The 23,185-nt window shown below is 39.2% G+C and overlaps 1 protein-coding gene across 1 annotated transcript in view; it reads right to left on the reverse strand.

Moving 5' to 3' along the window:
• The window catches only part of TEK (TEK receptor tyrosine kinase), a 77,019-nt gene that overhangs the window by 28,510 nt on the left and 25,324 nt on the right, over positions 1-23,185 (reverse strand). Inside the window, exons 2-7 of the mRNA XM_075210025.1 lie at positions 8,464-8,775; positions 7,028-7,138; positions 4,333-4,485; positions 2,848-2,979; positions 1,539-1,679; positions 505-630 (exon numbers count right to left, since the gene is read on the reverse strand). Of these exons, the coding sequence (XP_075066126.1) occupies positions 505-630; positions 1,539-1,679; positions 2,848-2,979; positions 4,333-4,485; positions 7,028-7,138; positions 8,464-8,775 (975 nt within the window). The remainder of the gene's footprint in view (positions 1-504; positions 631-1,538; positions 1,680-2,847; positions 2,980-4,332; positions 4,486-7,027; positions 7,139-8,463; positions 8,776-23,185) is intronic.

Below are 23,185 nucleotides of genomic sequence, written 5' to 3' on the forward strand. Positions count from 1 at the left end.
AATGTTAAAAAAACAAACACTTTTTTTAAACTGTTTTATCATTAATGACTATATTATTATTATCAGATGACATTAAATCAATTTTGTTTTTTCTGTTCAATCTTTTGCAAATTTATACTCCACATAGGTATTGGACGTATCCTGCAGTGTCTTGTGTAGTAGGGCACAGCAGACCTTCACCTGATTTCAACAGCACACGTATCTTGGGGTCTGTGCCTTAATGAATTCAGGAGTGCACAAAGCCTAAATACATGCGTTTAATACTAAACGCAGGTTGCTCTTAGTATGCGTGCTTTGATTAATCAGACCCAATGTGTGTATGAGTATTCAATATGCAATTGCAGAAAGATGTTCTATTTCAGGTTTCAGCTTTAAGTGGTGTTACCCATTAGCAGAACAATAATGTAATGAAAAAGGTGGATTTCTGTAAGATTAATAATGCAATATGATATTCCTCTGTGCCTTGTCATCAATATATAACAATACAGTGTTACCTTGCTTTACCTTTGTTTTCACATTGCAGCCCACGCCATCCTTGAGGACAGATGCAACCTTTGAACCTATCACATATTCCCCTTTGGCAGGAACACTTCAGCTTGCAGTCAGGTCCATAAAAACCATCTGGACAGGCTAGTAGAGATATATACAGCATCAGTAACACTGCTTAAAGGGAGATATAACACCTAGTTTACAGTATGAATATTTACACTATGGGATTCTGCTCTAGTAACAAAGGGCCTGATTCATTAAGGATCTTAACTTGAGAAACTTCTTATTTCAGTCTTCTGGACAAAACCATGTTACAATGCAAGGGGTGCAAATTAGCATTCTGTTTTGCACATAAGTTAAATACTGACTGTTTTTTTCATGTAGCACACAAATATGAACTTTAAATTTCAGTGTACAAATAACCTATCAAGTATTTGCGTGCTACATGAAAAAACAGTCAGTATTTTACTTATGTGCAAAACAGAATGCTAATTTGCACCCCTTGTATTGTAACATGGTTTTGTCCAGGAGACTGAAATAAGAAGTTTCTCAAGTTAAGATCCTTAATGAATCAGGCCCAAAGTACTTATGGTGCTGGAAGATAAGTGCCACTGTGTCCACATTTTAGTTGTATAACAAGGCATTGCGTGGGTGACGATTGTCTATATTATACCGTGATTATACAAGGCATTGCTTGAATGACGATTGTCTATAGTATACCATCCTTAGAAACCTAAGTAGTTTTAAAAGTTTGAAATTAAACCTGCTCAATTAGCAGTACAAGTAAGATGTATCTCTTTATTCCAATGTTTCTCTGACTTTGTCAACACAGAGTTTAGAATATGAAATTATAATTTGTTTTACATTTACATCTGTTGATTAAAAGATATTAGTGTTGTACTGTATAATAGTATTTAATAAAAAAGTTGCAGGCCACAGCAATTGGGTGCTCTGTCTCAACTACAGTACTGGGTTGGGTATAGAAGAGATACATATATAAAATGGAAATTATGACTGGTGTGCTTTGTATGCCAGACTCTGTATTGTACCTTCATCACACATGAGTCCTTTCCAGCCAGAGGCACAAGAGCAGCCATATGGATCCATTAGACAGAACATGTGGGACTTGCAGGTTTCTTTGTCTCCGCAGGTCTCTTTACAGGTTGTACCAAATCTGTGATCACCACATGCTAGAAAAAAAGGAATGTACAAGGCTGGAAGTAACACCATGGACATAAATGTGTAGTGTGACAACAAGACTTCTCAGAAGAACCTTTCTAAATACATGTTCTATAAACAATCTGTCAGACCATATTTAAGAAGAGGGACTACACCAACGTTTATGTCTCTATAAACTTGAAGGAACCGAGTCTTTCTGGACTTTATTGAGATAAACACTAGCATTTAAGCATAACTCAAATATTAGGATTGCTGCATATTTGCTACACCACCTTATTACTCATTGAGGGGTAGTCTTAAATGTGTCAGTGAGAGTTGTATTGCGTTAAGACATAAGCAATCTTTTTTTTATTTTGTCTAATATTCAAACAGATTAATGAAAGTTTTTTACCCCACACATCCTCCCACACCCCACCCATATTTAGTGAAGAGCTATACCTTTTCTGGTTAGCAACAACTCTTTTGACCACCGGAAATCAGGATTGTCGTGTGAAAAACATTATCCATCTATTAAGGTCCTCTCCTTTACCTACGCACTCTGGAATGCTAGATCCATCTGTAACAAAATACTTCCATCCATGACCCTTTCTTCTCTCTATCCTTCAGCTTCCTTGAAACCTGGATCCAACTTTCTGACACTGTCTCCCCTGCAGGCCTTCTCCTTTGGCGGTCTATCCATTACACACACACTCCCCTGATGGCCACCTAGATAGTAGTGTAGGCATCCTTTTATCTCCTAACAACACCTTCAACATTGTTCCCCTGTACCCTCCCTCTCCTCTTCATTTCTGACTGACATCATGGGCTAAATGTATCAAGCAGAGAGTTTGCCGGCGGGTTTGAAAAGTGGAGATGTTGCCTATAGCAACCAATCAGATACTAGCTACCATTTTGTAGAATGTACTACCTAAATGATAGCTAGAATCGGATTGGTTTTTCAACCCGCCGGAAAACTCTCAGCTTGATACATTTATCCCCATATGTCTCTTCTCCCCTTTCCAACTCTGCGCTGCAGTCATCTAACTACCCCTTGGCTAGATGACTGCAACGCAACTCCTACTCCCGCCACAACTCCTACTCCAGCTTCCTTTCCTCCAACCTTCCCACCTTTTAATATCCCCATTGATAACACCACGGTGTATATAACAATTCAGCTGTGGCTGATAATCCATGGCTCACCCATTTCACACGTTGTCCCCATAAAGCCTGGAGGGCAGATGCATTCCCCTGTATCCTCATGACAAACACCACTGTTATGGCATTCTGGACAGGTTATATTGCATTGTGGTCCCCACTTCTGAGGTCCACATCCTGAAAAGTAAAATTTATCATGGAAAATGTAAAACATTTATAAATATCAAGTAGCTCTAACAGTATAATGTCAGTTCATGGCAACCTTTCCTCTTACAAATCTAAAACTAACTATATTAATCCTTTTTACTATATTTATGACCCCACATTTTCATATTAAAAAAACAGAAAACTGAGAAACAGCCACAGAATAAGGTATAAACAATCCCTTGCTTCCATAGCAAATGTAGTAAAATCTTTCTATATATATATAAAAGAAGAAGTATGTGTCTTTGTTTGTTTGTTGGCGAATATATTCCACAGCTCTCAAGGTATAGCTACCAAATCTTATATAGTTATTTAGTATTGAAAAAATAAGCTACAGCGACAATGCGAAAAATATTGAACTTTGACCTGTTCTGATCCTGCTTTTGGACACCCCTGCACCAATTGGGATGAAACCAAAGTGAGGTGGTCTAATTGCATCCTGATCAGGTTTTATGGGGGTTATGGTCTCACTCAGACCTCCTATTGGTGTACACTGGGCAGAACTTTGACCTGTGGAGCCTGTTCTGAGCATGCATTCGGACACACCTGCACCAATTGGAATGAAACCAATGCGAGGTGGTCCACTTGGATCCTGGACAGGTTTTATGGGGTTTAGGGTCCCGGTTGGACCTCCCATTGGTGTACACTGGGCAGAACTTTGACCCAAGGAGTCTGTTCTGGGTCTTCCACTGGATAGATTTGGTCGAAAATTTCACAGGCTGGTAACATTGGATCCCAGAAAACATACTTTGGGGTTGAGGTCCCGGTCAGACCTCCTGTTGGTGTACACTAGTCAGAACTTTGACCGAAGGAGTCTGTTCTGGGTCTTCCACTGGATGGATTTGGATGACATTTAATATAAATACAAAAACGACTATGGGCAGTCACCTCATGTGTGTGTCGGAAGAGCTGCTAAGCTGCTAATTCTTTTTAAAAGGTTGAAAGTTACTTCCAACTCATTGATAACTTAATAACGTGAGGATTTAAACCCAAGGAGCGCTGGCTACTTCAGCTAGTAGATACATAAATCAAATTAAGATAATACAAGTGCAAAAGTCATTTGAATTTTATGGGTAAATAAAACAACATAAATAACATAGTTGAAGTCCAAACTATACTTCATATCCTTTTGACTTACAAATATACAAGGATTAACATTGCTTAAAACAGAAAGTGAGACAAGACCCTAAGCTGGTTAATGTTAAAATACAACCCCCATTACTCTCATGATTTGATATACACCAATATAAATTTGATTAGTTAAGAATAGTACATACACCTGCAGGGCAGAAAATAAAAAGCAATCAAATATCACATACAACTTACTTCTGACGATTAACCTGGTAATAGCAGTATTGAAGTGGTTGCCTCCGATGTAGCGTACTAAGTACACACTTGCATCCTTGGGCTGGACATTGGTTATGGTGTGCTCTAACAGACGTGACACTTCATGCTTTGGTACAGAGTGAAAAAAGGAATCTAGATACATGAAGACCCAAAAAGAGAAAAGATGTTACTGACAAACAGACAATATGTGGTATTTTAAATAAATGGTACTTAGTGTTGAATTAAACCTGACAAGATAGTTTAATGTGCTATAGAAGAAGGCCGAATTGTACTATCACGTGTTGGTGTTGAATGTCAGCTTCTGTTTAATCAAAAAATCATTCAGAAGCTGCAAACTGCACGCTGTCGTATGTCTATGAAAGTCCATCCCAAGCCGGCGCTGACTTGGACTATATATCCCAAAGTGCCTGGCTTCTGGAAAGATATTGTGCAATTGTACCAGAACTGACACGGGAGTGTGTCAGTTACAGTGGAGAGAAGAGTAATAGCGATTTTACTGGACACCATGGTGAGGGAGAGAGGGGACAGACCTATGTGTGAGGAGGAGAAAACTCAGGGCCTTCTTTTCCATTGGGCACGATGGGCAGCTGCCCGGGGGCCCCACGGGCATGGGGGCCCCATAGGCACGGCTCGTAATGAGAATAAATAATCCTGCAAAAGAAAAAAATCTGCAAAAAAAACCTACAAGGGTCACTGAGCAAGTACATCTATCTATCTCTATCTCTATATATCTATATCTATATCTGTATCTGTATACATCTATATCTATATCTATATCTAGGGGCCCCGGTGCACTGATTTGCCCGGGGGCCCATAATGTTGTTAAGATGGCCCTGAGAAAACTAACTAACAGAACTGTGAGAAGATAGATATATATTAATGAGATTGATCTGTTAAGAAATATATATGTAAAAGGCTGTATTTTTGGAGATCAACCTTTATTAGAAAAAGCTTACAATGATAGAAATATATGTAAGAAAAATTATCTATGAAGCCAAAGCATCTGTGAGAAGAAACAATTTTTTTTTTTAAAAAAAACAACCCTCTGGGAAATGAAACCATGGAAAAGTGGTATTGGTATATCATACCCTGGTTCTTGTGAGTAAACTTGAGAGCATATTAAATCCTTATATTACATAAACCTGAATTGAAAGTGAGATATAGATTTAACACCCCTATATAAATGCATTCAAGATATCATCTGCATCAGAATAAATATTTATTTCAGAGACTGTGATTTTTATCCATTCAAAATATCATCTGCATCATTATAAAAGCTTATTTCAGAGACTGCGTTATATAGATCCATTCAAGATATCATCTGCATCAGTATAAATGTTTATTTCAGAGACTGTGATATAGGTCCAATCAATATATTATTTGAGTCATTAGAAATACTTATTTCAGAGATTGAATTACATATCAATTTATTATATCATCTGCATCTTTAGTGATATGGAATTCAAATAGATATCCTGCATCCTTTTATGTATTGAGTTTCTGTCACATGATTGGCTGAGTAGATAGTTGCATTAACGAGCAGCTGTACAGGTGTCCTAATATAGTGGCCACTGAGTGTTTGTTGGTAGATAAATTATATGCTAATTTGCATTCTTTGTTCTTCTTTGCATTCTTTGTTAATGAGTTTGCATTAAGGGTGATGCATATTTCTGGCACACAGCACTGAGGTCATGGGTTCAAATCCATTTGGGGTCCTATCTGTACTGAGTTTTTATTTTCTCCCCCTGTTTGTGTGGTTTCCGCCCACACTGAAAAACACATACTAGTAGATTAATTGGCTTCTAACAAAATTAATCCTAGTGTCTGCATCACATGACAGGGAATATAGATTGTAAGCTCCAATGATGCAGTGACTGTTGTGAATGACTGAATATTCCATGTAAAGTGATTTGTAATATGTAGATGCTTTATAAATAACTGTTCATATACACATAAAGAAGAATTGTCTTTTTTTCCTTCTGACCCTATTATTTTATTTTCTTATTCTTGTTCTGTAAGCTGAGATACACTATATTCACAAAGCCTGTTTTTTAGTTATTTATCTAAACTATGATCACATAACATCCAGCACATAGTAATTCTATTGGTATAAATACGTGGACATATTTAAGAAACGTTTGAAATATATTTACTGATTAAGAATACTAGTTTTAAAAAACAGACAATGGAATGGGTATTATTTTACTTGCTTACAGTCCTCTTTACACAACATCATTATGGAAGCCATTGGGCAGCAATCACTTGAATTGTATGACTGACATCTGTATAGTATTCATATTTATTCCAATTTCTTATTTCTGAATAGATGCAAGTTTTATCTGTTTAGTTCCACTGAAAATAACATCTCTTGTCCTGTGAATCTCATGACATCGATAATGTATTATATAAATTCCTCCCTAATGCAGCTTGTTCTTGAGAATCGGTTTCATGCAAAACATCTGCTTAACATTGAGATACATTAATGTGTGTCTGATAAACACATAATAGAAAATATCGACCAAGAGCAATAACTACATGACCAAGATTAATAAAAGTATCTCAATAAAGTAATATCAAATCTCACAATCATATTCAATGGAAATAGGGACTTTAGATACTGATACATTTTATAAGGCTCCCAGCAATAAAAATGTAAATGTTTCCCATCACTCACTGTTCTTGAAGAATACTGCATCTTCATCTGTTAGAACCTTTTTCACAAAACTGAGTGTAACATTTTCTCCTATACTTCCAGTGATAGTCAATGAGGTTGGGATAAAAGAAGCTACAAAATAAAAGTGAAATGTGAAATAAATGCATGGTAGATAATAAACTGCACTGTGCTATGAGAAGCATTTAGTACTCCATTGCTATTAAGTAGCAAAAACATGGCGTAGGTTGCCAGGAATGTAGAAGACATAGGTCAGCAATGCATTGGAGATATATTTATGCCTTTTGCACAATAGCACATATTTGGCTGCCCACTCTCTAAGGTGTTATCAGTCCCAATCTGAAGACAACTGATCTTCCTCCTGTCCCCCCTGGGCTGTGCGGACCCTCATGGGGCAAATTTGCCACCCTAGTAGTCCCATTACAGTATAACAGATAGGGGTCCATTATAAAAAAAAGTGGAAAAAAAAAGTTTATGTATCCTTTTGAATTCTCTCCATTATACTGGGACCACTAGGGAGGCAAAGTCAACAATCCAGGGGTTCAACTCTGTCCTCTATAGCCCAGGAGGGTTGGGGAGAGCCCCATTGCTTTTTAACATGACCTGGTAGCCTCTGGGTTAGGGATGAAATACAACATTGAGTTACTAGCTTTACACTGTTTTTCATTATAGCAGAGTGACCCATGCTCATGTTCACCTTGTTATAGTGAAAAACATCCCAGGCTTTCTACAGATGGGGCTTGTTGAGGATTTGATCAAATGTGGGTGAGGAGGCATGCTGCCAATTTTTGGATTATTACCTTATAGTGCACTGTACATGGGGACTGTAGATGCGCTTCCATTCTGAATGGGTCCCATTAAAATGATAGGCCTTTGGTCATGAAAAGCATTTCTAGGACACTCCAAGCAATGTAATAAAAAGCTTCACAAACACAAAAGTGACAAATGTAATAAAAACAATCATCTGCCCCTTTACTTTCATGATTTATTTAGGCCATAAATAAGACGAGAACAAGCCGTAGTTTAGCAAATCTGAACATTTTATGCACTAGAGAGGTATGAGGTAGCACTTTGATGTTGTACAGTGCAGCTCCTAAAGATTTTCCGCCTCCCTGCACATAGAGACAAACTTTTAGTTTGCAGAGGCTGCTCCCAAGTGCAAAGAGAAGCCAAGTAACTTGACAGTGAAACTATGGTGTTTTGTGATACATATCAGGTACGCTTCAAAAATTGAGGTCCACAGTGATGTTTCAAACAAAAGAAAAGCTTTTGAACGGCACTGCATTCTGCATAAATAACACCATTGTGTGTGTGTTTTTTTCAAATTACTTACAGAGCACAAACCCTTGAGGCTCTGAATAAGAAGTAATTTAAGTTATTAGTTAGGAAAGTATTACAGAACGACATTGACAACTCAGTGAATTAAAGACACTAGTTACCTTGTGCTGACATTTTCATTGTCCGTATCCTTGTCACAGTGTCTCGAGATTTCCATTCACAGTAATAGGCTCCAATAGCATCGCTTGTTTTCTCTTTTTTCCACAACACTTTCTTTGCTGATCTCCTTATTTCATCCTGAGTAACTTCCAAAGGGTCTTGAAGCTTATTTGCAATGGCATCAAAGTCTCTTACGATAGTAATGGTTTCTGGAGAACTCCATTGAGGTGCAATGCAAATCATAGATGTATCAGAATTTGAAATTAAAGGAAGTGAATTCACCAAGATCAGGTCTCTCACAGCTTCCACTCCACCTGAAAATGAAATCAGATTGCATATACTCATTACTCATTATTAAACCAATTTACTTGCCATTACTGTAGACATTACTCCATGTTATAAAAAATAATTCGAGGGATTTGTATACTAGGGTAAGAACATCTTATTAAATTCAATCGTTGTCTCCTGCATGTCTGTCCTAATATTGAAAGTGTGCCGGAATAGATGAGTTTGCTGAAAGTGGGCTCTTGAGATGAGTTTGCTGATCTTGTGGGAAACAGTGACCTGTATGCTCTCTTGTCATATTGTGAGGAAAGGGTTGCATTTGACAGTGGCAGTGTGACTTTGTTGGAGGGTACTCCAACAGAACAGTATAGTGATGTGAGGCTCTTGTCAATGTGATGTGTCTTCTTTAAAAACAGAAAGGCAACGGAGTGTACAGGAAAATAAAGGAGATTACTTTGCTGACTTATGTGGTTAGGTTTGTGATTGTGAAATTTCATACAGTCTTATGATCATTAGAAGTAAAATCAGTACAAGGGGACAGATCCCCAAAACTGACTGTACTGTGAAATCAATAAGTGTTGTTGGGGTGTGTTTGCATATTTTCAAATCTTTGTAATCAAAAACACCCATGTTATATGAACTGTATCTGGCCCAAAATAGAAAAAAAAGCACAAGTGAAAACAGCTATATCATATAATTCATAACAGACATTACAAATAGAATACTGCAATTCTTGGCGCTAATGACATCCTCAATACCTGCATATCTTTGTAACTCAATGAGGTGACTTGATATGATGAATTGGTGATTTGGTTGTAGAGCTTGTGGTCAGAATAAAGGAATACACAACATCTAGCATTGCAGTTGTCCCCTTTGTATGCGTGTTGGGTACGTCTAGAACAGTTGTGGGCAACGGGTTGGGTACAATCTGGCGACATTGACTCTGTCAACTGTTATGCTGTTGACACCAAAATGGTGACAGTGCAAATGTCGACAGAATTATTCTGTTGACATGTTTAAAATGGTGACGTTGTGACAGTCGACAGCAGTAATGTCGACAGTCAGAATGTCGACATTCTAAGGGCAATGCTAGCAGCAGCAGGCTGATCCATCGCCAGTACAGCGGCGGGACCAGCACAAAATAGTTAATATTATAAAAACAAAACACAAACATTAACCTGGCACAATACAGTACTCTGGCACAATACAGTACTATACAGTAATACACAATGACAGTGTTCTCTTTTAAAATGTCTAGTTGCAGCTCTGCATTGCATTCATTTGTTTTTTAAAGGCATTTGGTCAATGTTTTTAGATGTTTGTTATTTTTAAACAGACTCTTATGTATTTACTAAAATAGATTAAGTCCCCCCATGCTTTGTGCTACAAATAGACAATTACTTGCTTCTAGTTCACCTGGATCTCTCTGCTGCATTTGGCACTGCTGACCATGGCCGGATTAAGGGGGGGGCACAGGGGGCACGTGCCCCGGGCCCCCCTCTCTCCAAGGGCCCCCCGCCGCCCGCATACCCTCACCTGCTGATAGCAGCCGCGGTGCTGCTGACAGAGAGTGGATGCATGCATCAGTGGGGATCCCGCCGGCCGCCGCATCTGACAGCTGTCAGTTGCTGCCTGACAGCTGTCAGATGATGTCTGACAGCTGTCAGATGCGGCGGCCGGCGGGGTCCCCACTGACGCATGCATCCACTCTCTGTCAGCAGCACCGCGGCTACTGGACCATCTAAAATGGCCGAAATGGAGCTGCTGCAGCAGCTCCCCCTTCACATGAAGGAGAGAAGGTGAGTCCCCATAGAACAAAAGGAGAATCATATATAAATAAATATGCCATTCACTATGAAGGGTCTTCTTAAATAAGTATATACATATGATTATTTATTTTATGTATATACATATTTACATTATTGAACCATAACTGATAAAATAAATAATCATATGTATATACATATTTAAGAAGACCCTTCATAGCTTGATTATTACTTGACTGTTTGATTAAATATGTAGCCACCTGCAGTAGTAAGAGTGTGTGTATATATGTATATATATATATATATATATATATATATATATATATGTATATATATATATATATATATATATATATATATATTCAGGCTACATTTGACATATTTAATCAAGCGATAGAGTATTAATCCTGCTATGAAGGGTCTTCTTCAATATGTATATACATATGATTATTTATTTTATCAGTTATGTTTTAATAAATATACATTGAACATTAATATTAGACTGGTAGCGCCAATGCCCGATTTTATATATATATATATATATATATATATACATACATACATACACACATAAATTTGTTTATATAAATAAATAAATAATCTAGATAAATAATCTAATTAAAGCTTTAAAATAAGTGGCAGGCTTCGATAATTACTTTAATAATGATTAATAAAATAGAGGGTCCTGCATGATATATACTACATAGCTGCACACACACACACACACACATATATATATATATATATATATATATAGACATATATAGTCAAAATTGGTGTTATGTTATCAATGTTTATTTTTTATGTTAGTTTTAATGTGCGGTATCATTGCTAGTTTTAATGTGCATTATCAATGGTATTTTTAAAGTGCGGTATCAATGCTAGTTTTGGCGTGCAGTATCAGTGCTAGTTTTAGCTTGCGGTATTATTGGTTGTTTTAGTGTATGTTATCAATGCTATTTTTAATGTGCGGTTTCAATGTTAGTTTTAATGTGTTGTGTCAATACCCATTTTAATGTGGGCCTTTGATGATTGTTTTAATGTACATTATTTTAGTTTGTGGAAGCAATAATTTGTCTTATGCAGACAACCTAGGCGAGCCCTCTGGGAGAGCTGTAAGTGTCATACTGTGGGCTGTAGGTGATGTAATGCAGGATGTGTCAATGCCTATAGCCTTATATCCAATGGCATTATTTTACATGCGTTTTATACAGAGGTGCTTGTACAATTTACAAGTACCTGTACTAATATTAATATATATATCACGCTCGACATTCAGTGAGCAGCGGCAAGGAGAGAGGATGCTGGGTTCCAGGCACCGCCAAATTGGTAAGAAGAAAGAAGAAAAGACAGAAGAAATAAAAGAAAGAAGGTGAAGTATGGTAAGTAAAGAAACGGAGTGGAATGGTGATAGGAAACAATGGAGGGGCAAAAGAATGAAGGAGGGGGCAGAGTGAGGATGCAGATGGGCACAGAGTGTGTGGAGATGATTCAGGGGCACACAGTGTGTTGATGATGATGCAGGGGACCAGAGTGTGTGGATGACTCTAAGGGTGCCGCAAACTGCAAAAGTTTGGGAACCACTGCCTTAATTTTTGATCTTAGGGGCCCCCTTGTCTTAAGTGCCCCGGGCCCCCTAAAGCCTTAATCCAGCTCTGCTGCTGACAACTCACTTCTCATGTAAATACTACATTCTCTAGGCTTCAGAACTCTGTCCTATCTTGGTGCTTCCTATTTACCAAATCACTCTTTCAGTGTTGGTTTTTCTGGATCCACCTCCTCTCCTCCTCCTCTATCAGATGGAGTACTCAGTCCTAAGCTCTCTACTCTTCTGTATCTCTTCCTCTTCTCTTAGGAAACTAATAAGCGCCTTTGGTTTAAAGTCCTGATCAGCATACTGATTCATGAGTACACACTATACATATATATAGATTTTCCCTCAGATCTGTGCTCTTCAACTGTCATAACCGTTGGCTGAAAAGATCATGACTCTGTAAACTCTATGGAGATCCTGATTGTAAGTACATACACACTGCAGCATTGGAATGACATTAAAACAAGATTTATAGTTCTGTTGAACAATCAAATGAACCGAAGATCGGTACTTTGGAACGAGTATCGTTCATCGTTCAAGTATACACACTAATTAGATGTTGGCCGGAATTGTCGTTTATAGCTCGATTGACCCAATAGTTGGCTGAAAAACTTGTAGTATATACCCAACCTTACTGGTCTTCCCCTATTCAGACTATCAACCCCACAATCTCTTGAATGCAGCTGCTAGTCTAAATTTCCTTGTTAAATGTTCTTCAAATACGAATGCCCCTATTTTACAGGAAACAATATTAAATACTTCTACTAACATACAAGTCTATACACAAAACTGCACCCACATATTATTATAATATATATCTACATATGTATGTATATATATATATATATATATATATATATATATATACACACACACACACACACACACATATATATATATATATATATATATATATATATATACACATACATACATACAGATAGAGATAATCTATATATATGGCCTCTGTTTTATGCCTGGAATGGGGTTGATCTTACTATATATTGCTGAGTGTTTAGATAAAGCTTGGCTTTTGTCGAGGTTTGGTGTTTGGGGCTCCCCTGAGTGAGGTCTGCTGTGTTGTCTATGCTGCTCCTTAACGTGTCAGTTGGCCCATTTGTCCAGCACTGTGGTTTCCGCAGAGTCTACAGGTGCAGGTGATGTGAACAGATTATCTGTGCACCTGAAGGCAAAGGTTAGAGCAATTCTGTATATGGATATGTTTATGGAAAGGCGTTTTTACAGTTACCTAAATAAGCACAGTAATTATGTTACAATCGTAACTGTATTTTGAATCTCGAACAAACATTTTTTATTTATTTTTACTATGGAATGATACCAAGGGTTTACACCATTCAATTAATGTATCAAATTGATTCTGTGACTGTTCATAGGCATCGTATCTTCTGCAGTGTCCACATCCTTCCTTGACTTATTTTAATATTGCAAAAGAAAAGTCCCTGGTTTCCTGCACATTGGAATTTCCTTCCTCTTGTACAAAAAAATGCAGACTTCAAGGCTGACACTTCCAAACATTTAACTTTCACTGGTAACTTGGGAGCTCTCGCTCCAAGGGACTTGCTTACTTTAGGGAAGAGCCTGTGTTTGTTTCCAAGACAAAGTAATAAGTACACTGATTGTGACCAAAAGGAAAGACCTTCTATAAATCAATAGATTCCATAACACTATCCACTCTCTGTATGACACCGCTAGGAGTAGGGGGATATTACACTTTGAACCTGAAACATTTCATTGCACACTGTCCCTCCCAACTGTCCTGATTTAGGTGGGACTATACCAATTTGTGGGGACTGCTCTAGTGTCCCAACTGCATGGAAGTCATCATCATCTGTTATTTATATAGCGCCACTAATTCTGCAGTTCTGTACAGAGAACTCATTCACATCGATCCCTGCCCTAATGGAGCTTAGAGTCTAAATTCCCTAACACACACAGACAGAGAGATTAAGGTCAATTTAATAGCAGCCAATTAACCTACTACTATGTTTTTGGAGTGTGGGAGGAAACCGGAGCACCTGGAGGAAACGCACGGAAACACGGGGAGAAGATACAAACTCCACAGTGAATGGGTGCCACATGCACCTGCCAGTGGATAAGGCCATGGTCGGGAATCAAACTCATGACCCCAGTGCTGTGAGGCAGAAGTGCTAACCACTAAGCCACCGTGCTGTCGAAGGTATGTTTCCGGTTATCATGGTGAATGGGTGCCACATGCACCTGCCAGTGGTGTGCGCTGCAATGCAAAGGGATTTTTAGGGGAGGGGATTAGGAGCAGCCTGGCGCTTTGGAAGCACAGGCATTCTCCCATATGACTTTGCTATACACCTTGACACTTTGTCCTGATTTGGACCAGGACTAGTATTGGAAGCTATGGCAAAACAAAGAGCAAAAAAACCCAGAAATGATGGAGGGTCATCCATTAAGCAACAGCAGAAATAATAAATATGAATGTGGCCTCTAGGAGATTTATAAATTTGGCTAGTTGTTGTGTTGAGATTAAACCTTACTTTTGGTAAGCAGCCTTTACCCAATTCACCCACCCTAGTTATCAGAGATTCAATATGACATACCTACAGCATATTTAAAAAGAAAATACATTCTATTAATAAGCATTTTCACTTTATTTTTGTATACTGAACTTTTTTGGCAAAACACATAAACATAAACTGTGTGGAGAACTGTATTTGGTTTCATTTATTAATATGAATTGTTGCTGATAATAAAGCCAAGCTTGATTTAAAATAATCTATAAACTCCAATGGAACACTGCCCATGATGGTCAAATTATAATAAAACATATCTCCCATCAATCCCATTTACTTCCTTATCTCACTTACCTATGACCTGGCCAGCCAGCTTCTGATCTCATCACCTACTCATGCTTCGGCTGCACATGCTTTGCAGCTTCCTTCTCATGAAAGAAGAAAACATCACAGTTCCTTTCACTTCTGAGAAGATTTCAATGTTGGAATCTTAGAATGCTGGCTCTTGTGCACGGCATTCTGGGGCTTAACATTTTATGGTATCGGTGGTCAGATAGCAGTTTACTAAGCTTCCTGCGTACACTGCACTATAGCTGATGCTCTATGCAGCACATTTCATTAGGCCCCCAGTTCATATTTTGCAACAGAATAGTGCCTCCAATTCATAATATGCCAAATAGAAGTGTCCTCACTTCATATTATGCCAAACAGTAGTGACCTCAGTTCATATGACGCGACACAGTAGTGCCTCCAATTTCATATATAAACACACATTATGATTAAACACATATAATAATGAAACATATGTAGGCAGCGACTCTATTTTCCTAAGTGTGACTCACTTCTGGAGTCTGCACACCGAGTCCAGAGCTCTTCAGTTCCGCAAGAAACATGGGAGGAGCTGCTCCGGCTGGGCATGTGCAGCAGCTCAATTTCACCATTGTGCACATTGCGGATGCTTGAATATAGAAATAAGCATCTGCGGAGCTTCTCTGTAGTATAGTCAGTACTGCAGACAAAAAATGGACCACTTGTGCTATGCCCCCACCTTCAATCAGTTCTGCATCCCACTGTACTTGTGAAACCCCTCCTCTATCACCACCTAGATGACTGCTCCCTAAATGAGCCAAAGTGCTCATTGAACCTGTTATAGTCACTACTTTCAGGTTTGGTAGTTTTCTTCTTATTGCAGGGTATACTGACACCAGAGGGAACACTGTAATAGTACCACCTGGAGAGTGAAATTCAATCTGGCCTGAAGAGTGGGACATTTCTCTTGTGTGAAAATAAAGCACATTTTTACAGAGTTCCCCTTTTTTTGCACCTAAAGTATCACTCAATTTAATGCAAACAGTGCCTCTCAATACATTGCGCAAAAAAAGCATTTGGTGACGCAAGTCAAAAAAACCTATGAAATTACATTGTAGTCATCCCTCTTATACCATGTGATTTTCTGTGTTTTTCAGTTGGATTTGAGATCTGTAAAGAGAGGCAGGCGATCTGAGCTTTGTATCCTTCTTCATCCTTAACCAATTTCGACTAATATACTCTTTTAATTTGATCTTTAATTATTATTTAATTAATCTTCTATGTTACTGTTTTTTATTTGTTTTACACTCTTACCCACCTCTCACACACATCTTACACTCAAAAAACAGACATATACACACAGTTCCATCTTCCCCTCTCTTCACCCAATACCTTAGAACTCTTTGTTGTGCATCAATAGAAAAGTTATTAATAATTTTCAATAAAAAAAAAAACACTTTAGACTTGGCCAAGTCCTAACAGACACACTATACACAACAATATTTTTTAGAGTTTACGTATAATATTTTTCCTGATTTGGGTCTAACCACAAATATAATAAAATGGAATATAAAACTGTGCCCCAAGGGGTAGCAAGAATAAATCTACATCAAAGGCCTTAAATTTGGAGACATTTGTTGTCACCTAGAGTGTATGTGGCTACATGTTTTTTTGTAGTTTTTCCCCCCCATTATAACAGTAGAGTGAAATGGGAAGATATCACCAAGGAGGATCTTAATGAAAATGTCATCATCATGAATGAGTCGACACAAGGCTCCAAAGACAGAACTCCCCAAAGAAAGACATTGAGGTGGAGCAGTTGAAGAAGATGAAAAGGCACAAGAGGAAGCAGGTCCCATCACTGGCACCACAGCACTAAGATATGCCCTGTACCTCTATGATTCCATCTTTAGGAACAATGAGCAAGCTACCACCTCTGTCAGTGTAACAGAAGCATTGATTACTGTAAGAAATGCTTCTGTGACTGCAAGCCTACCACAATAGTCAGGGCAAGATCAAGGAGCATTCCTGGACAGGAGGGGGAATATGACTGATTATTATTATTAATATTATTATTATTATTATTATTATTATTATTATTAATTTTCATTTGTAAGGCACCACAAAGTGTCCTCAGTGCCGTACAGGAACAAACAATAGGACAGTACAAGCTATAACAGTACGGTATAATAAACAGGTAGCACAACAACTCAGGTAGCTCAGATAAAGAAAGGGTGAGGGTGAGGGAAAGTCAGCACAGCAGGAAAACTGCTGTGCCCAACAGTGTGGTGGCAGCAACAGGTTAAGAGCTATATAAAAGGTGCAGTGAAAAGCAGGAGCAGAGTCAGTGGGCAGGAGGCTGAAGAAGAAGGTGGGCAGAGTAGTTGTACAGCAAGGTTAACAGTGGTGGAAACAGGATAAGAGAGGACCCTGCTCTGAGGAGCTCACAATGTAAGGGGAGGGGTGGACAAACTGAAGACAAAGTGAAGGGAAAGTGAAATGGGGACAGGATCAAAAGGAGCGAGAAGGAGGAATGGGAGAGAGGGAGAGATAGCTGACAGGTGGGTATTTAGGCAGATGACTGAAAGGCTTTTAAGAAGAGGTGGGTTTTTAATGCCTGTTTGAAACTGCTTAGATTGGGGGAGGTTCTGATAGCACGAGGGAGATCATTCTAATGGAGGGGGGCAGCACAGGAGAAGTCTTGAATACGTGAGTGAGAAGACTGATGATTCCAGTGCTTGATTGGGAGGAGAAGCTGAAGGACCAGCTGTGCTCATCTTTGTCAAAGAAGGTGCATGGTAAATTCACACAATGGAGCCTGCCACTTTAGATATATATGGTAACAAAGAAATAATTAAAAAAAAATGTAGATTTAATAAAAAGATAAAATGTAAAAAAGAAGGAAATGTTATGTTCTGATCTCACATAATATACAAGCCATCACCCACCAACAGACAGTGCGGGATCCAAACAGCAAACGTCAAAGGAAAGAAGTTAATTAATGGAAACCCATTTGTCTTGCATTCCCATTAAGTCTGATTATTTTGTTTATCCTATCCTTTCCAGTAATTTCACACTTTTGTAAAATGTTCCTCATGTTCCCCCCCTGTTTTTTATGCATAGAATCAGGATGAATCATCAAATACTTCCAAGGCTGGTGTATTTGTGGCAAGAGTGTCATCTGGACTTAAGATGATAACGAACATCACAATTTCACTTCTTACCCTGTCCACTCTTTTATTCCCCATCCATTGGTTTCACACTTGTATGTTCATTGATTTTAATACCAAATATCAAAATGTCAAACATGTATGATCATGCTTAAAATGTTGCTCATGTTCCCCTGTGTTCTATATGCACAGAATCTGTACAAATTGGCCAAGTACAAGCTTCTAGGACTAGTACGTCGGTGGCAAGATCACAGTCTAGAGGAGGTAAGAGAATGGAAAATATCACTTTTGAAAATAGTAGAGGAAGTCTGGTTTCTGCAACCACACAAATGTTTACAAACAAGACAAATTGCATTGTGGCAACATACATATGTGTTTCTAGCATTTTTTGTTAAAAAATTAATCAACCTAAAGGATAGCAGTAAGGTAGATTCACCTCCCAAAAACATTATTAATAAGCACACTCAAAGTGAACTCTACAGTTTGTAGAACTTACAGTTAATTTTATTTCACCACCTGATCAGACACTGTTGTTCTACAATAGGATTATGGGACACCACCCCTATTCTCTGCGCTAGAAAGAAGTTTGTAAAGTTATATATGTTACGCCCCCTTGTGGCATTATAGTAAACCATGCATCCAAGTGACTGCAAGCAGGGGTCATCAGGGAAGGGGGGGAGTAAGTTGGTTGTGAGGAGATCAGTGATACTAGGCTGACAACACACATCAGCCTTGGGGAATGGGGGAGGGGCTGTAAAAAGTGTTGGGGAAAAAGGAAAAGGAGGTGGAGGTGAGCAATAGAGGCAGAGCAGAAACAGAGGGGAGAGGTGATGTGACAGCTGGAGACATAGGAGAGGGGGAGGAGGTTCCATACTCCCCTGAATAGGGGGAGAGTCTCCAGAGTAGAGGCCCCTGGAAAGAAGGGGAACATTTCTGCAAGTGGCAGCATGCATACACTAAGGGATATAAAAAAAAGAAACACTAGAGAGAGGTTTGTAGCAAAGAGAGGCTGTAGTGAGAAAGCCAGGAGGGGCAGAAGAGTGTCATAGCTCAGGGATTTTACCCCCGCAGACAAGACTGAGAGTACATTGCAGATATAGTGTCAGAGCCTAAGTTGAGAGTTACATAACGAAGGAGTCAGAGCTGCATGTGTGTGTTGGAGATAAGCTACACTGTGATCCCTGCATATGTATACTGGAAACAGACAGAGGCTGAACTGTGATTAAGTTTGAAACTACTGTGACCAGGAGAACCAGGTATGTACTGACAACACCAGCAGCTTAATATGTGGAAATATACTGCAAATTCATTTTGCCTATTTAAGAACTGTGCAGGAGAGATTAAGGCACTGTATATATTTTCTTTATTTCTTTCTAACCAAGAATTGTGCGTGTTTTATATAAAAGGCTCAGATTATTATGACCTTTATTACACAGCACCACAAAGTCCCACCACCTACAGCGAGACTTTGTAAAAAAAATACCTGCATGTGCAAGGACCCCATGGTCATATACACCAATATCCATGAGCTAGCTAGGGCTAGAGAAGAAGGTGTACTACCTAACCTGTGCACCTCACACTACACACCGGGCCAAGGGGTTAGATATATAAAAATCAATTAATAACAAAGTGTACAGCATGTCCTTTCATTTTTCAAAATTACTCTTTGCTATTTTAACCATGTATTGTCGCCAATTGACAGCGAGTGTTCAAAACCGCTACCAACTACAGAAGGTAAGAACTAATTGCATGTCTAAAAAAAAATGTTTACAGTAATTTTGTATGCATTTTCGAAATGAAATATTTTTAAATTCTTTTCACAATCAAGAAACTCTGTGACAGGCTTATCAAAATGGCCTCTAAACTCTATTTTGTTGGTTTTGTACTTTTATGTGTGTATTGCAAAATGCTTATCTAACAAAGACAGAGCCGATACATCTCCACCTATTTTCTTAGGGTGTTGTCTCAGAAGCTTACTGCACATGCAGGGCCGGATTAACCCGAGGTCTAACTGGGCTATAGCCCAGGGGCCTCGGGCATCCAGGGGGCCCTTCAAAGTCCTCAGCAGCATTATTGATCGGTCCAGGGGCGGGGGCGCCCCCAGCCCGATCAATGCTGCTGAGCACGGTCACTGTAGTCCTCCGTCCCTGGGGCTCAGTAATCTGCTTACTGAGGAGATCTCGCGAGTGAACTCTCGCGAGATCTCCTCAGTAAGGAGCTTACAGCGCGCCGGGGACGGAGGACTACAATGACAGGTAAGCGCTTGGGGGGGGGGGGGGGCCCTCACAGGGTACTGGGGGGTTGGCGGGTGGCTCACATTGGGGGCCTCACGGGGGAATGGAGGCGCCCTTAGCCCAGGGGCCTCCATTCCCTTAATCCGGCCCTGTGTACATGTGCAGGAATGTATTCTTCTTATCAGCATTATACCAATAGAGAGTCTGAAAATCATGTTCATACCAAAGAACAAAGGGACTTTTGCTACAGAAATGCAGCCATCTTTACAGACTGTCAGACATCAGACAATTGGTTGGACCTAAGGGTGTTTGCCAAGTCACTGAACAGACTGAAGGCCCTTTAAATCTTTGCATTGCAAATTGGACATCTGACATGAAGTCTATATGAATCACTGTCCAGAACTGGAAGAACAACATGAGACATGCTGATATACACACTTATATCTTCAATAGTTTGCAAACAGCTAAACTGTTTACAAAACATGTTATGCAAGTCATTGTGCAAACAGTGCAGACATGCTTGGTGCAAGAACTTTTAAGCCACAGAGAAGCTGAAGCTATTTTCCAGCAAACTGAAGTTGAAGGGATTGCATTGATCCAAACCATGGTCAGAGACATTTCAGTAAACTGTTACGTTTACCCATACTTGCCAACTGTCCAGGAGACTCCTGCATTTTGGGTGGATCTCCCGGATTCCCGGGAGAGTGTGGGAATCTCCCGCATCTGCCCGAATTAGGGCCAAAATGCTGCGGAATCGCAGCATTTGGTCCCTCCCCCGCTGTAAAATGACACATTTTGCGTCATTACGTCATGGGGGCGGGGCCAAAATTTACGCAATTTCGGAGCCCCGCCCCCCACATGCCCACCTGTCCCAGAGAGGCTCCCGAACACCAACTCATAAAAGTTGGTAAGTATGCGTTTACCATCTGCTGAAAATGGGGCCTGTATTGCTTGATACTGTAGAAGAAGATCTTATGGCAACTGCATTGTGGGATGTTACTACACCAGGGACTAGGCCATGGAGTAATGCACTCATCTAAATGCATTACCAAACTGTCTGGTGACTACAGCTGGAAGATCACTGGACTTGTATGGAATCTTTCCCAGCTGGGAGATATTGACTTTGAATGAGACTTAAGGGTATATTTACTAAACTGCAGGTTTGAAAAAGTGGAGATGTTGCCTATAGCAGCCAATCAAATTCTAGTTATCATTTATTTAGTACATTGTACAAAATGACAGCTAGAATCTGATTGGTTGCTATAGGCAATGTCTCCACTTTTTCAAACCCGCAGTTTGGTAAATATACCCCTTAGACTTTCTTAGTCATGCATTATAATGGAAACTGAGTCACACATACTGTGATCTTACTAAAAAGTGGACTAAATGGACCCTCCCCCCACATATGTTAAACATAATATACAAAATACAGTACAACCTATGGAGCATAAGGAAATTGTACACCAGCACTTCTGCTGCCATATACTATGGTAGTTCCACTAGACAGTTTAGAAGAAAGCATATGCTGAGCAAAACACTGAAATGTATTGGTTTAAGAGAGACGTACAAGTGGTAGACAAAAAGTTCAAACCCTTGTTTTACACCACTGATGACACTATCATAGGATATACTCTAATAATGTTTTCACTTTAGGGACAGCAGGAACTGCATAAATTGATAGACAAGTAAGTGACTTACTGACCTATTGGACAACAAAGCAGTCATTTATGACAGTACCGTTAGGTACGTTGGAGAATGATCACGAAAGAAATCATTCGGCACAAGTGAGTGCTGGATTACGTTACAGCCCAGGGTGGACCTCACATTGTCCAGCCAGTTTGGTGTACAGTGTTGTTCATTTTACACCAATGACACTGATGGCCCAGGAGCAGTCATAAATCAGCACATACAATAAACTGTATAATTGAAAAGAAATCAAGGCTAGGGTAATTGGTTTACTGGAATAGGGGGGTGGTTCAGTGGAATACCCCATACTCTTTTATATTTCATTGTTATCTATTCATCCATCTATGTTTATATCACAATGGTATTTTTGTGTTTCACTAAATCTTGTAGACAATGGCTTCTGCCAAAGTGTTACCTGTGAAAAGAGTACATGGTGAACTCTAGCAAGTACCAATGCCGATATAATACACCATTAAATGTAAGGGTAGATTGTGGCAGGCTTATCAAAGTGGCCACTAAACTCAGTTTTGGTGTTTTTAGACTTTTATGCGCGTAATGCAAAATGCTTATTTTATTAAGGCAGAGCCGAGACATCTCCACATATTTTGTCTCAGACACTTACTGCACATGTGCAGGAATCTATCTTTCTTATCAGTATTGTACCAATAGAGAGTCTGGAAATCATGTAAGTTGATTCCAGAACCCTTTGTTCTCTGGTTATAAAAACTGGAGTGCTGCCAGACAGGTTTAGCCTCACTACCGTACCTGATTGCAGAAAGTATCAGAGTTTATCCTGATTGTTTTTCCAGCTTTCTTAACAGAAAGGCAGGGCCCTGGAATTGACTGTTGCATGAACTTATAACTGAGATTTAATATTGGAAGTTAAGTATTTACATTACTTTTCTCTTAGTTTGTATTATTAACTAATAAAGATAAACTTTTTTTAAAATAAATCTTGCAGTCACGTGCCATTAACTCTTTGAACATGAAAGGACCTTCATTCCACCTGGAACAGATTCTCAGTATATTTCAGTGGCTTCTGGCATTGGCACCAGCAATAGAAGAACAGCTGTCAATGGAGGTACAATTGCCAGTCACTGAATCTTCTAACCCCAGAGCTTCAGAATGGACATGCCAAGAAACCAGGTGGAACCAATACCAACAACTTCTTAATTG

The sequence above is a fragment of the Mixophyes fleayi genome, chromosome 1, assembly GCF_038048845.1.
Source record: "Mixophyes fleayi isolate aMixFle1 chromosome 1, aMixFle1.hap1, whole genome shotgun sequence".
NCBI lineage: Eukaryota > Metazoa > Chordata > Amphibia > Anura > Limnodynastidae > Mixophyes > Mixophyes fleayi.